The sequence below is a fragment of the Festucalex cinctus genome, chromosome 10, assembly GCF_051991245.1.
Source record: "Festucalex cinctus isolate MCC-2025b chromosome 10, RoL_Fcin_1.0, whole genome shotgun sequence".
Classification (NCBI taxonomy): Eukaryota; Metazoa; Chordata; class Actinopteri; order Syngnathiformes; family Syngnathidae; genus Festucalex; species Festucalex cinctus.
In genome coordinates this window covers 19,032,625-19,045,163 of record NC_135420.1, presented here as the reverse complement: position 1 = coordinate 19,045,163, position 12,539 = coordinate 19,032,625, and the positions used below count along the sequence as shown (strand labels likewise).

The window sequence follows — 12,539 nt, the reverse complement described above, 5'->3', positions numbered from 1 at the left end:
GTTATGCAGCAAAATCCAGCCGTTTTTATCCCTCTCAGGGGGCGGCCATTTTGCCACTTGCTGTCGACTGAAGATGACATCACAGTTGCTCAGTGCTCAGGCAACGACCAATCACAGCGCACCTGTTTTCTGAAGCTGAGCTGTGATTAGTTGTTTCCTTACACCTGAGCAACTGTGATGTCATTTTCACTCGACAACAAAATGGCAAAATGGCCGCCTTCTGATATGGATAATAACTGCTGGATTTTGCTGCGTAACTCATATCCCATGAATGCAATATTAAACAGAATACCATATTTAGACTAGTGAGGCTGCATTGAACATAATATTGTCAAGAAAATGTGGGGGGGCTTTACTTCTTCCACTTTAAGTTTTTGCAAATGCAAAGTATGGCTTTTGTTACTATGACAACCTGGCATGAAACAAAATGACTTAGCAACTTTCCTGATACCTTTTATAAACACAGACAAAAAAAAAAATACAAAATTGAGCGACTTTTGGTGGTATTAGAGATTTCTGGAAATGCTGAGACCCAGTCCAAAGGGAAAATGAACCAATCTTACTCTTATTTTGTCTTAAATATGTGCATCAACATGATGTTAGATTAGGCCACTTAATGATTACATAGGTGACTTGAGCGAGGCCGTTGTGTCTCTGTGTCATGTCCTGACTTGGCGTCTTCCATCTAGTTGAAACTAGTAAAGGCCATCAGGTCTTCTCGTGGGCTAGGCTGAGTTGCCAAGACAGTATAAGTCAAAAACATTTTGGACAGTTTAGACCTTCTTCCGCATCCAGAAAAAAAGGCTCCACAGCCGTGTACTTCAGCTTTCTGGCATCCAGTTAAGTAATTCAACTGACTGTATTCGTTTTCATGTCATTTCATTCCATCCATTTTTTTTTCATTTAATTAAATGAAATGAAAATTAAATAAATTGAATTTTAACTCATTAATTGCCAAGAACGACTTAAGCCGTCCAAGCAAAAATATGAGCATCCTTACCTTCTCCTGGTACTGGCGCCTGGACGAGTCGAGAGACTGGATGAGTGCGGTGGCGTGGCCGATGAACATGGCGTAGCAGGTGGCCCCCACGATCATACTGAGCATGGTGAGCCAAATGTCCGACATGCTCTCGGGGGCTTGGCGGCCGTAGCCGATGCACAGCATGTGACTCATGGCCTTGAAGAGGGCGAAGGAGTACAGCTCGCTCCACGTGTCGTTCTGAAAAGCGAACAGGTTATTTATTTTCATCGAGTGAATTTGGTTGAAGAATATTCAACAATAAAACAAAAATACAATACCAAATAAAGGCAAAATCTTTAACGTAATGTTCAAGTAGGAAGTCCTGATTTCAAGATTTACCATCACTTTTGGTAATTGTTTGGTTGGAGAGGCTAATCATCATCATCATCATCATCATCATCATCATCATCATCATCATCATCATCATCATCATCAAACGCAGCTTTGTCTCGACGAGGAAGAGAAGGAAGAAGCGCTAATGAGGCGAGCGCACATCTGCCTGCTCGAGTTTGCCTCAATTGGTGCGAATTTCCCCACTCGCGGGTTCATTGAAGAAGAGGAAGGCTTCCACTGGCACCACTCGGCCTGACATTGTCCAAACATCTGCGCTTCAGTGAGCAATATCTGCTACGCAGACAATTAATTCAACATTTTTGAGGATTCCAGATGTGGTCAGCATGCTGATTCACTGAATAAATAATATTAAGAGATCACTACGCATGGACATAAACATATTCCGAGAACATAAAAAGCATTTGTGAATATGAATGATATGCATTCTTGGTGACATTCGGAAAGTTGATGCATCTACAACATGAAAACCAGCATAAGTAGTTGCAAACTGAAAATGTTTGCATTAAAAGTTATGAATTGATGCTGTTAAAGTATCTTATATGTAATAAAGTTGACTTGAGTTGAGCTGTTATTTAACTTTTTTTGGAGTTTTCCATTGTTAACGTTGAATGCCACCACAATTAATTTATGCATTTAATTAATGAGCACAGATAATAGAGGCATATATCATCTTCTGTATGAGTTTCATTATTTGATGGGCTGGGTGAGTTTTCTTTGGTTGTGTAGTGTAAAGGAATAAAAGGGATTGTGTTCATTGTGTTGGCCGTTTTCTTGGACGGAACAGCTAATTTGCCACCAAAATGCATTTGTGGATAATATGTTTCGATGGCAGCACAATGGGAGTATGAGACATCCATGATGTATGATAGGGCGAGTATAAAAGTGTGGGCCTGTGTGTGTGTGACAGGGTGCAGTGCCCCCTTGACAGTCTAAAACCAACAACAGAGCTTATCTTGCTTGGCAGAGCTCCATTTAGACTTTTAATACGTTAAGCGACACAAAAGCGCTTGGGAGCAACGTTGAGATTCATTATTTAAAAGCGGAGTGTTTCTATCTTTTATTCAAACATGTTGATAAATGATGGGAAAAGAAAGGATAAGCACCATGTGAAGTGCACCGGACGCAACAAAATCTTTTCCGTCACACTTAATACAAGTGCCATCAATCAACGGATTTCAACACAATCAAGAGCAAAATGTTTTGTTTGGGGTGAATAGGATATTACTTATGTGAGACTAACACCTTTTGGTGTTGAAATATTGAACTTTTAAAGCACTCGTCAAGTCAAAATAAATGTCTTGTGTTGTAACAACACTGAATGAGCTCCAGCTAGCTAACTAGCTAGCAAGCTAGCTAGCTATTTTGCTATCTAGCCAGCTACAGTATCATTGTCTTTCTTTCTTTCTTTCTTTCTTTCTTTCTTTCTTTCTTTCTTTCTTTCTTTCTTTCTTTCTTTCTTTCTTTCTTTCTTTCTTTTATGTTTCCCAAGGTACTAAGTACTAAGAAGCGCCTGTCTGGATTTGGAGGCTGAAGACACAGGTGCAAATTTGAGGCTGGTGTTTACGCGCAGCCGAGTGCAACCAGCTAAAGCGTCCAGAATGATGGCGCAAGCTGTGGCCTCGCATCCCATGCCCAAAAACATCTCAACGGCTACCATAGCATTTAGAGTTTTTGTCTACTTTGCATCTTCTTAATTGGGTTGGCTTTGCTGCTGTTACACATTACCAAAATTCAGTAGTGATGGGCTCCAGCTCACACTGATGAGCACAAGCGCTACAAAAAGCGGATTGATGGATGTATGGAAATGTCAAAGAATACTTCAATCAGCGCCATAGTCTAATCCTACTTAAAAACAGTAGGCCCATCTGCTGTTTGTCAGTAATTGCATGAATGGAGGATTTTTGCAAAGAAGAGGGCGGGTCCTGGAATGCAGCGATGACATTGAGAACAAGGCCAAACAAAAACAGTACGAGCGCAGACCTCCACCAAGGCCAAACAATCCTATTTTGGATCAACGCCAAATTGAACAGTTTCACAGATACACTGAAAAAGTCATCAACAGGGGGGGACAAAAATATGTAGAGAGTTGAAATGATATCAAAAGTACAGATCAAGTCATTTTTGAGCTGGTACTTGATACAAATAGTTAAGAACCACTTAAGTGAAACTAACTCCAGGGCTTGAAGTTGAAAAGGATTCTGGGAGGGGAGGAGAAAATAATTCTTACCAGCATGAAAATGCCTCCAAAGTGAGGCGAGTTTACTGGAACAACCTCAAAACTGTCATTTATTTGGTCTAATAGGAATCACGACTAAGAAACAAAGCCAACATCTGAATGGCGGAAGCAACAAAAAGTTGGCACACCAACGCTGAGAATCGAGGCTTATTATCACGCTTAATAACAGTGCCAACCAGCAACGCTTTCCAACTCTATCAAGCAGCGAAATGCGTGTTTAGTTAGAGACAAATGTGCTATTACTTGACTAAATCCAAACGCTTACTGTAAGACACAGGTGTCAAATTCAAAGCCTGGGGGCCAGATCTAGACCGTGAAAGCATAACAAGTATGTCAACTTCATATACCAGCTCAGTGGTCTAGTGGTAGTGTGTCCACCCTGAGACAGGGAGGTCATGGGTTCAATCCCCCGGCTGGGTCATACCAAAGAATATAAAAATGTCTCCCTGCTTGGCACTCAGCATTAAGGGTTGGAATTGAGGGGTTAGATCACCAAAAAATGATTCCCGAGCGCCGCCCCTGCACATGCAGAGAACAAATTTTACCCCACTTCGGTGGATGTGACAATCAGTGGTAATTTACAATTTATTTACATTATGCTTGCTAAAAACTGTTTTCAAATGTGTCATATGTAAGAAATAAAAATGTTGAGAAACTGCAATTATTTTCACGTTATTACAGTAACAAACTTTTTGGTTGACTTCTGATTTCAAAACGATCAATTTGTTGTATATATTTATAAATCACCTCTGTTGTAATGCTTCGAAAGTATTGAATATTAAGCAGCATTAGTAGCTTTTAATTATCATTATTATTATTATCCATCATCCATCCATCCATTTTTTCTTCTTCTTCTTCTTATTATTATTATTATTAATATACCTCAACCAAGCTCAAGTGTTACTTGACCACTAATACTCACAAATGACATAATGTGCATGCATGATAGCAAACGTCCCAGTGAGTGTTGCTGAAAATGAAAAATTATAAAAAGCATCCTAACGAGGATTTTGGATGGGCTGTGCTTTATACTGATGATCTGAGAGTGCTTGTTGACTGCCAGAATCGCTCCTCATTGGACGTGTTACAAAATCTGTGCGGCGAGGCTCATTTCAACTCAGTGACAGTCATTATTTCTGCAGTTTTCCCAGAGACTTGAATCAAAACTATTTCACATGGTAAGCTTCAAAAGCAAGCAATAATACTGGAATTTTAATGGCCATTTTATGAGGAAATAGGAATGAAATTGGTTGACCTCACTGACCTCATTTCGCAATACAACAAAAAAGTTTTTTCCACCAATTTTTGTCAACAAATATAGACTGATATAATTGTGGATCCTATGTACCGTTTGAAATATTGTCTATACAGTATACATATTTGATGCGCACTTACCACCATCTTGTTGAGGGACACCCAGCAATCGGAGGGGAAGTCCTGCAGCATGGGCACCAGGAACTGCAGGCAGCCGTCCCAGTGACACAGCAGCAGCATCATGCCGATCAGGTTGAAGATTCGCATCACCGCACTGGCCAGGTCATACGTCATGTGGAAGATCTGGCGGGGGGAAGGCAATTATTCCTTTGGGGAATTTGTTGGGGCTTCGACCTGTTAGGTGCTGAGGTTGGATCCCAAAACGCACACACAAATAAGGTTTTAACTATTTATTCACATAACATCGAGAGGCGTAGAACAAACTTGACTAGACGAGAAACAACGAGAATGTATTGTGAATCACGAGGCGCTAAGCTAACTTGGGCTGTGGAGGTGCACAGAGGAACAGAGGTAATAATCCGACAAAAACACACCCTCCTCAGACAGGCTTATATAGACAGTCAATCTGATTGGTTGTGGCTGGACATGTGGGTAACAGGACTGACATGGAATTATCTGATTGGCTGTTGACCAAGTAAAGGGATTAAAGATTCTTGACATCACATAGCTCCTGACATCACATAGCGTTTTTCCAGTTGAAACCAGATGATATTTACATCAGTTCAAAACAGACACTTGACCTCACCGTCATGACCCAAACATAACCCTTGCATAACCCAAACTTAACCTTAAATTTAAACTTAAATTTTGGTTAAAATTAGGAAATTGATTATTGTTATTACTACATATGATTCAAAGGATAACTGTTAAGTGCATTAGTTTTAAGTTAATTTTTTTGTTTTTGTTTTTTACACCGTCGGTGTAATTTAATTACATTTCTCATTAATTGATCAAAAGGTGAAATATTACAGAAAATAATTGTGCGCCAACATTTCAATAATAAATTAAATTTAATTTGAAAAATATTCAAGAGACAATTTTTTTTAAAATCAAAATCAAAATGTGTAAACATGTAAAACATCATTTTTTTTGTGCCAAAATTAATTTCAAATCTATAAGAATTATGTTTCAAACTTGAAATAAAGCACAAAAACAAATTCGTTGAAATTTTGGATTTGTTATTGAAAATATGAAATATAATTGAAAATAATATTTGTGTGCCAAAATAAATGTAAAATCAATTAAATATACAGTGTTCCCTTGCTATAAACATTTCACTATAATCATTCAATTTCGTGGATTGTTTTAGTGCAAAATTTCATGCATTTTTCATAGTAGTGTAGTATTTTTTAAGATGGAAAACAGAGTGCCTCTTACATGCACTCCCAAGGTCCAATAGCAACAAGAAGACCTGAGCGGCATCCCCTTACATGATTAATGCAGATCTTTCACAAATCGCCACCTCTATTCCCCTCAGAACAGAAATTGGTTGCGTGTCAATGTCACACTGCAATCTGGGGCAGAATATACTAGCAGCCAACATACGCACATAATTGCAATAGCTGCTATCACGCTTTTAGTAAAACATGAGCCACCTTCAGAACATTGAGTAATGAGCCACATGCTGCTTCACCAAGTCTAAATAGACACTTGTGTTATCAGTTCACATGTAGCAGCCTGCTCTGGAAAATTTCCATTACAATCAACCATCACTTTAACTTCCACACATTCCCTCACTCTGTCCAAAGACAAAAGCACACGAGTGGAGAGCTCGTATGAAAAGAGCTTCCTGCCTCGGGAAATTGCTCCGCTTATTCCCGACAATGCTTATCTGCACACACACACACAGATATATAAACCACTTTGAGATATGCAACAATAGATCGGTGACCACTACGACCCAATCTTCAGTAGTGGTCAGGCTCAGAATTGGTGTTGCATGAATGTTTGGAAATGATGACTCTCAACTCAATTTTTTGTAATGGTCAGTCAACTACCCAGAACTCAAATTCTTGTCTTCTTGTTTGTATGTAAAACAATTTACTTCCTAATTTTCTTCACTTTTTTCTTGCAATATAACTTCATTTCTCTTTAAGTATTATGAACTCTCTCTTTGAATTTTTTTTTTTTTAAGTATTATGAACCTTTTTGCTCAATTCAGATTTGTTTTCTCATATATTAACTATGTTTTCTAGTAATATTATAATATCATAAATGTACAAGTTTTGGCTCATAAAACATAATTTACTCAAATGTAATTCTTTTTAATTATGTTTTTTTTTTCTTGCAATCTTAGAAACAAACTTTTTCTTATTATGACTTCCTTCCATAACAGTGACTTTTTCCCTCATGAAACATTAGTTGTTATTGTCATAGATTCATATTTTACATAATTGTAGTCAATCCACTCAGAGCTGATGTGCTGCATGTTGTGAGTGAGGTTCATGTAGTTGTTTGTGTTCGACGAAGACAGTAATGAGGCTTCTCCCCGAGCTCAAATTACCGGTCGGTGATTAAAAGACTGTGTGCTTGTTTTCAGTGATTCACATCAGCTCGGTTAGCTTGAAAAAGAAAGGATGCCATTTAGGTTGAAGCACACGCCAACACACACAAACACGCTGCACTTATGTAGTGTGTAAGTGAATACGGCTTCAAGGCTAATTACGGTGAATATAAAAAGTCGACACATCCTTATTCATATGCTAGATTTTTGTGAGAAAACAAGATGACTTCATTGCAAAACTTTTGTGGATGTTAACTTCTGCGAGACGAGCTTTGGTCGGTGTTGCTGATTTTGTTAGCAACAGAGTTCAACCTTCCTCAGCAGCTAAAATGGGAGCAGGCTTCTGCATGTGATCAGATAAGAACGTTTTTGTCATTAGACGTGGTGCAGCAGCATGTGGCTCATTGCCCCAAGGTTGTTTCTGGAGTGTTCCAAGTTCCTGTCAACAATTGCATGCTTGGGATCACGAGGCAGCTCCACTTAAGTCCAGTATAAACGTGACAGCAGACGCCGTGTTAGTCAGGAGACCTCGCAGACGGCATTCGGGATTATGCTCATAATATGACATCTTTATTTTAATCTCATTTTTTTTTTTCTGGCAAAATGGCAACTTTTTCTCATTAAAAATTATTTTTTTAAACCCTGCTGTAGATCTTTTTGCCATAGAAAAATAGCAGCTACCCTTTCTCTAAACATGACATTTTTCTTGTAAATGTATGATTTTTTTCACATATGAAAAAACAATACTTGAAAATTATGACTATTGATCGAAATATAACTACAACAGTGCCTATAGATAACTGTTTAACTTATTCACTCCCAGCCACTTTAACAGAAGCAATCCCCTTCGCTCCCAGCTGTTTTACTGGATTTTGACTGATTTCGCAAGGCCCACAAAATATTTTGTGATATTGCTCTAAAAACTTTGGAGTCGGTTCAATCATCAGGGAAAAAAAGTATCTTTCTATCTGTTTCCGTTTTGCAGCAATTAGCATTAGAATATAGCTAAGTTTCATCATTATTCACAAATCTGTTTTGAATTGTGGGGGAAAACAGCTTGTTGCAACATGACTGGTTGATCTCTTATACGCTACTGCCACCTACTGGCTGTTTTTGTAGTAACTACCATTGCTTTAACCGTTCTCCAGTTCAGAGGCTGCATCAAGGCCTTCTGTATGCTCTAGCAAAAAAACAAACAAACAAACAAACAAAACGTATAAATACGTCTTTGGGACACTGGTAATATTTAAAATAGAACGTATTTATACGTTTTTGGGAGCAAATGAGTTTTAATTAGTTTTGTGAACATGCACATTACTCAAAACACTCTCAAATCATCATCATCATCCAGCCTCCCTTGTAAAAAATTGTTCAGATTTTGTCCAGAATGAATTTGATAACTTCGTTATTTTTCATGTACAATTAGTACCTTTTAAAAAGTAATTTTGTTACTTGCTGTTGACTGATGATGACATCACCTGCGCTGAGGAAGTAGGTAACAACCAATCATGGCTCAGTTTCCCGACCAAACCCAGAAAACAGGTGAAAAAATACTTTTTAAAGTTATCAAATTCATTCTAGACAAAATATGAACTTTTTACTGCTGAAAATTGTTCAATGAGTCAAGTGTCCCTATAAGGTATTAAACAGTATGTGCCTCATGATTTAATGCTGCAATTCAATTCATTCATTGTGCTGCTTTTTCTGGTTCGGCCATTTAGCCCACTAGGAGGCAGTATAATGTAGTCATGCAGACAAAAAAACAAGGTGCTTGGTAAGATAGTCATTTCTCATACAACTTTCTGCATAAAATGAAGCCATTTTATGTTTATATAGTTTACATTCATCCAGAAATATTGCGTATTGTAATAATAATATGACTTCTGTAGTTCTTGCGATGTATACGAGCGCATTCCTACCTCCTCCCACTGGTGGATGTAACGGATGAGTCTGGAGAGGCGCAACAAGCGAAGCAAGCTGAGGATTTTGGTGAAGCGCACGATGCGGAGCGCCCGCGCCGTCTTGTACACTTCCGAGTCGATTCCCTTCTCCACGATGAGGAAGATGTAATCCACCGGGATGGAGGAGACAAAGTCCACCACGAACCAGCTCTGCAGGTACTTCTTCTTGATCTTCTTGGGGTCCAGGATGATCTCGGTGTTGTCCTCGAACACGATGCCCGTGCGGAAGTTGAGCACCAGGTCCATGAGGAAGAAGGTGTCGGACACCACGTTGAAGATGATCCACGGCGTGGTGGTCTCGTCCTTGAAGAAGGTGATGCCCACCGGGATGATGATGAGGTTGCCCACCATGAACAGGAGCATGGTGAAGTCCCAGTAGAACCTACAACAAGGACATGCGGGTCACTTTCAAACTTGGGATGCAATCATACAACAATTAATCAATAGTGGTACAGATTAATCGACAACCGATCTATGATCAAATCAATGCATTATTTTTGATTATTGATGAATCATTTCGTCACCTTTTTAATTTAAACAATTTCCTCCGAATTTCAACTTGGTAAATGTCCGATTTCTTTAGTCCTCAATGAAAACACACTGTGTTGACTCGATACATTTGCTTTTACTTTGGAAAACAATGATGAACAATCTTGTCGATTTTCTGGCATGTTATGGACCAAACCAGGAACTGAATTATAAATAATATAGGGATTGGCACGTACTGATATCAGGTATTGTATCGGCCGATATCTACCTTATTTCAAGGTATCGATATTTGCGACGGAGGCTAATACTGGTATCGCCTCTTGTGGCCATTTTGCAAATTGAAATTACAAATTAGAAGAATCAAAAATTGCTATTAATTCCATGCAATTTCAAGGAAAATTGGGCATTAGGAGATATTGGTCTTTGTTCAAAAGTATATGTCACTGTTTTTGTTTTTGTTTTGTTTTTTGTTTTTTGGGGGGTTATCTATCAAAAGTATTATTGTATCGGTATCAGAATCAGACTATTCAAGTGTTGATAAAGAAAAAAAAATGGTAAACATCCCTAATAAATCATGTATGTTTGTTCTTTTGTCAATTTGAAATCATGTCATTGACAAAAGGAATTTTAAATTTAGGACATTTAAATCTTTTCTTCGATCTGATTCATTGATGAATCAACAAAATAATTGACAGATTAATAGATTAAAAAAAAAAAAAATTGTTAGTTGCATCCCTAATATGAACAATTCAATTGATATAATGTCAAATACTCATTTAACTACGAGGCCTTACTTATTAAAATGTAAGTGGAAGGTAAGTACAGTTTTACTTTATTTTTTATTTGTTTTACAGTACTGTATTACATGGATATGACGGATACAAATCTTACGTAAAACATTGTAAAAATGAAGGTTTTATTCCAGAGATAGTTTAACACTGGAACAATACTAATGGAGAAATGATGGTGGATTAGCTGTCCTTGGTGCTGAAACTTCTCACTAAACTATTCCATTATAATCTGAATATGAACGACAATATATTATCATTCATTATGTTTATTGCGACGATCGTAACACATTAAAAGTTTGATTGACAGTCCAGCCTGTCCCTTTGCAACTCCCGGGACGTCTAACCTGAAGTCGCTGTATGGATGTATGATCCAGTTCCCCGCCGACTTGACCCTCTCCTGCTCCTTCTCGACCGCCTTCTGGCTGCCGAACATCCGCAGGGAGAACTTATTGACCCCGGGCTGAAGCAAGGAGCTGAACTGCCGCTGCATGTACGTCTGGCCCCGGCTGGTCTCGCCATCGTCGGCCGCGATCAGGGAGCCGTCCTCGGCCGCCGCCGCCCCAGCCGCCGCCTTTGTTGAGGACTTCCTGGACAGCGGAGTTGGGGTGTGCCCTCTACCGCCGGACGCGTTGGAGAAAGACACCCGGGAGTCCTTCTTGTCCGTCCCCGCGGCGCTCGTCTTGACCTCGGCTCCGGGTCCCTCTGACACCACCGAGCCGTCCATGCTCGCAGCCTTGCCGCCCTCGGCCGCTTCTACTCCCCCATCGGCGTGCTTCTCTTGTCGGGATATGAGTGACGAGAGACTCCCCGAGCTGGTGGGCTCCCTTCGACAGTCTCCGTTCTTGTTGCATATCATGCCGCCGGCTTGGCGTCCTAGCGCGGCAGCGTCCGGTGCCACCGAGCCCCGCGCATCCCTCTGGAAGAGCCGAGCCGAGGCTACGCCGACGGTGTGGTGATGTTCTGATTCCGAGGGCTCGTCGTCGTCAAGGAGCAAGAGCTCGGTGTTGTTGTGGGACTTTTTGGCCGCCCCGCCTCCTCCCGACGCGAGTCTCTTCATTGTGCGGGTGCCTCCGCCAAGGCGAACGTCCTCGGAAGCTTGCTGAAGGGGGGAATATGATGGACTCCACCTCGACCATCACTGGGACACGCGCGCGCAGGCACACACAAACAAACACACCCCCACACACTAAACACTCAGACGCAACACACTCGTACATACTAAGTGAAAACACGCATACACACTCACTACACGATCTCGCAGGTACACTCCATCCCTCACTAATTGTAACTTTACTCTCAGAACAAACCTACCCGAAAAAGACCAGCGAATGAATTATTAACACCATGGTGCCATTCTCATAAAAATAAAAGTAAAATGCACAGTTTTGGTCAGCCTGTTGCTTCCAACAAAAAGGTGCTCATTGTAAACACCCACGGATAAATGTCGCCATCTCGTGTAAAACAATTGAAACTACATCGAGTATTTTAATTTTACATTCCTGTGGGGAAATCTTCGGAAAATGCATGTATATTCATCTTACAAACATAGTATTGCATTTTGATCATTACAAAAAAGTGCAATAAAGCATATTTTTCCACCTCTTTGTTCATTTACACACTATTCAATGTAAATCAGGGCTTTTTGTTGTGTAATTTGTGCATTAGTTTGTACTCATCTCAGTAAATGAGAATATTATGTGGGGGGAAAAAAATACTTAAAAAGGAGGCTAAACGTCAAATTATATAGCTTGAACAAGTTGGAAAAGACAGGCGAGACTGCATCTAATCTCCATATTCAAAAAAGAAAATTTATCTGCTCATTTTAAATGCTTCCGGGTACAATTTAAAAAAATAAAATAAAATTCTCAAATCTATAGCTATGCCAAAAACAGTGCTTTCATGCATCCCA

The 12,539-nt window shown here is 39.7% G+C and overlaps 1 protein-coding gene across 1 annotated transcript in view; it reads right to left on the bottom strand.

Moving 5' to 3' along the window:
- Window positions 1-11,742, bottom strand: part of hcn2b (hyperpolarization activated cyclic nucleotide-gated potassium channel 2b) — an 84,904-nt gene extending 73,162 nt beyond the window's left edge. The window contains exons 1-4 of the mRNA XM_077534677.1: window positions 10,975-11,742; window positions 9,309-9,732; window positions 5,007-5,168; window positions 1,001-1,219 (exon numbers count right to left, since the gene is read on the bottom strand). Of these exons, the coding sequence (XP_077390803.1) occupies window positions 1,001-1,219; window positions 5,007-5,168; window positions 9,309-9,732; window positions 10,975-11,687 (1,518 nt within the window). The 5' untranslated portion in view covers window positions 11,688-11,742. The remainder of the gene's footprint in view (window positions 1-1,000; window positions 1,220-5,006; window positions 5,169-9,308; window positions 9,733-10,974) is intronic.
- Window positions 11,743-12,539: the final 797 nt, after the last annotated feature.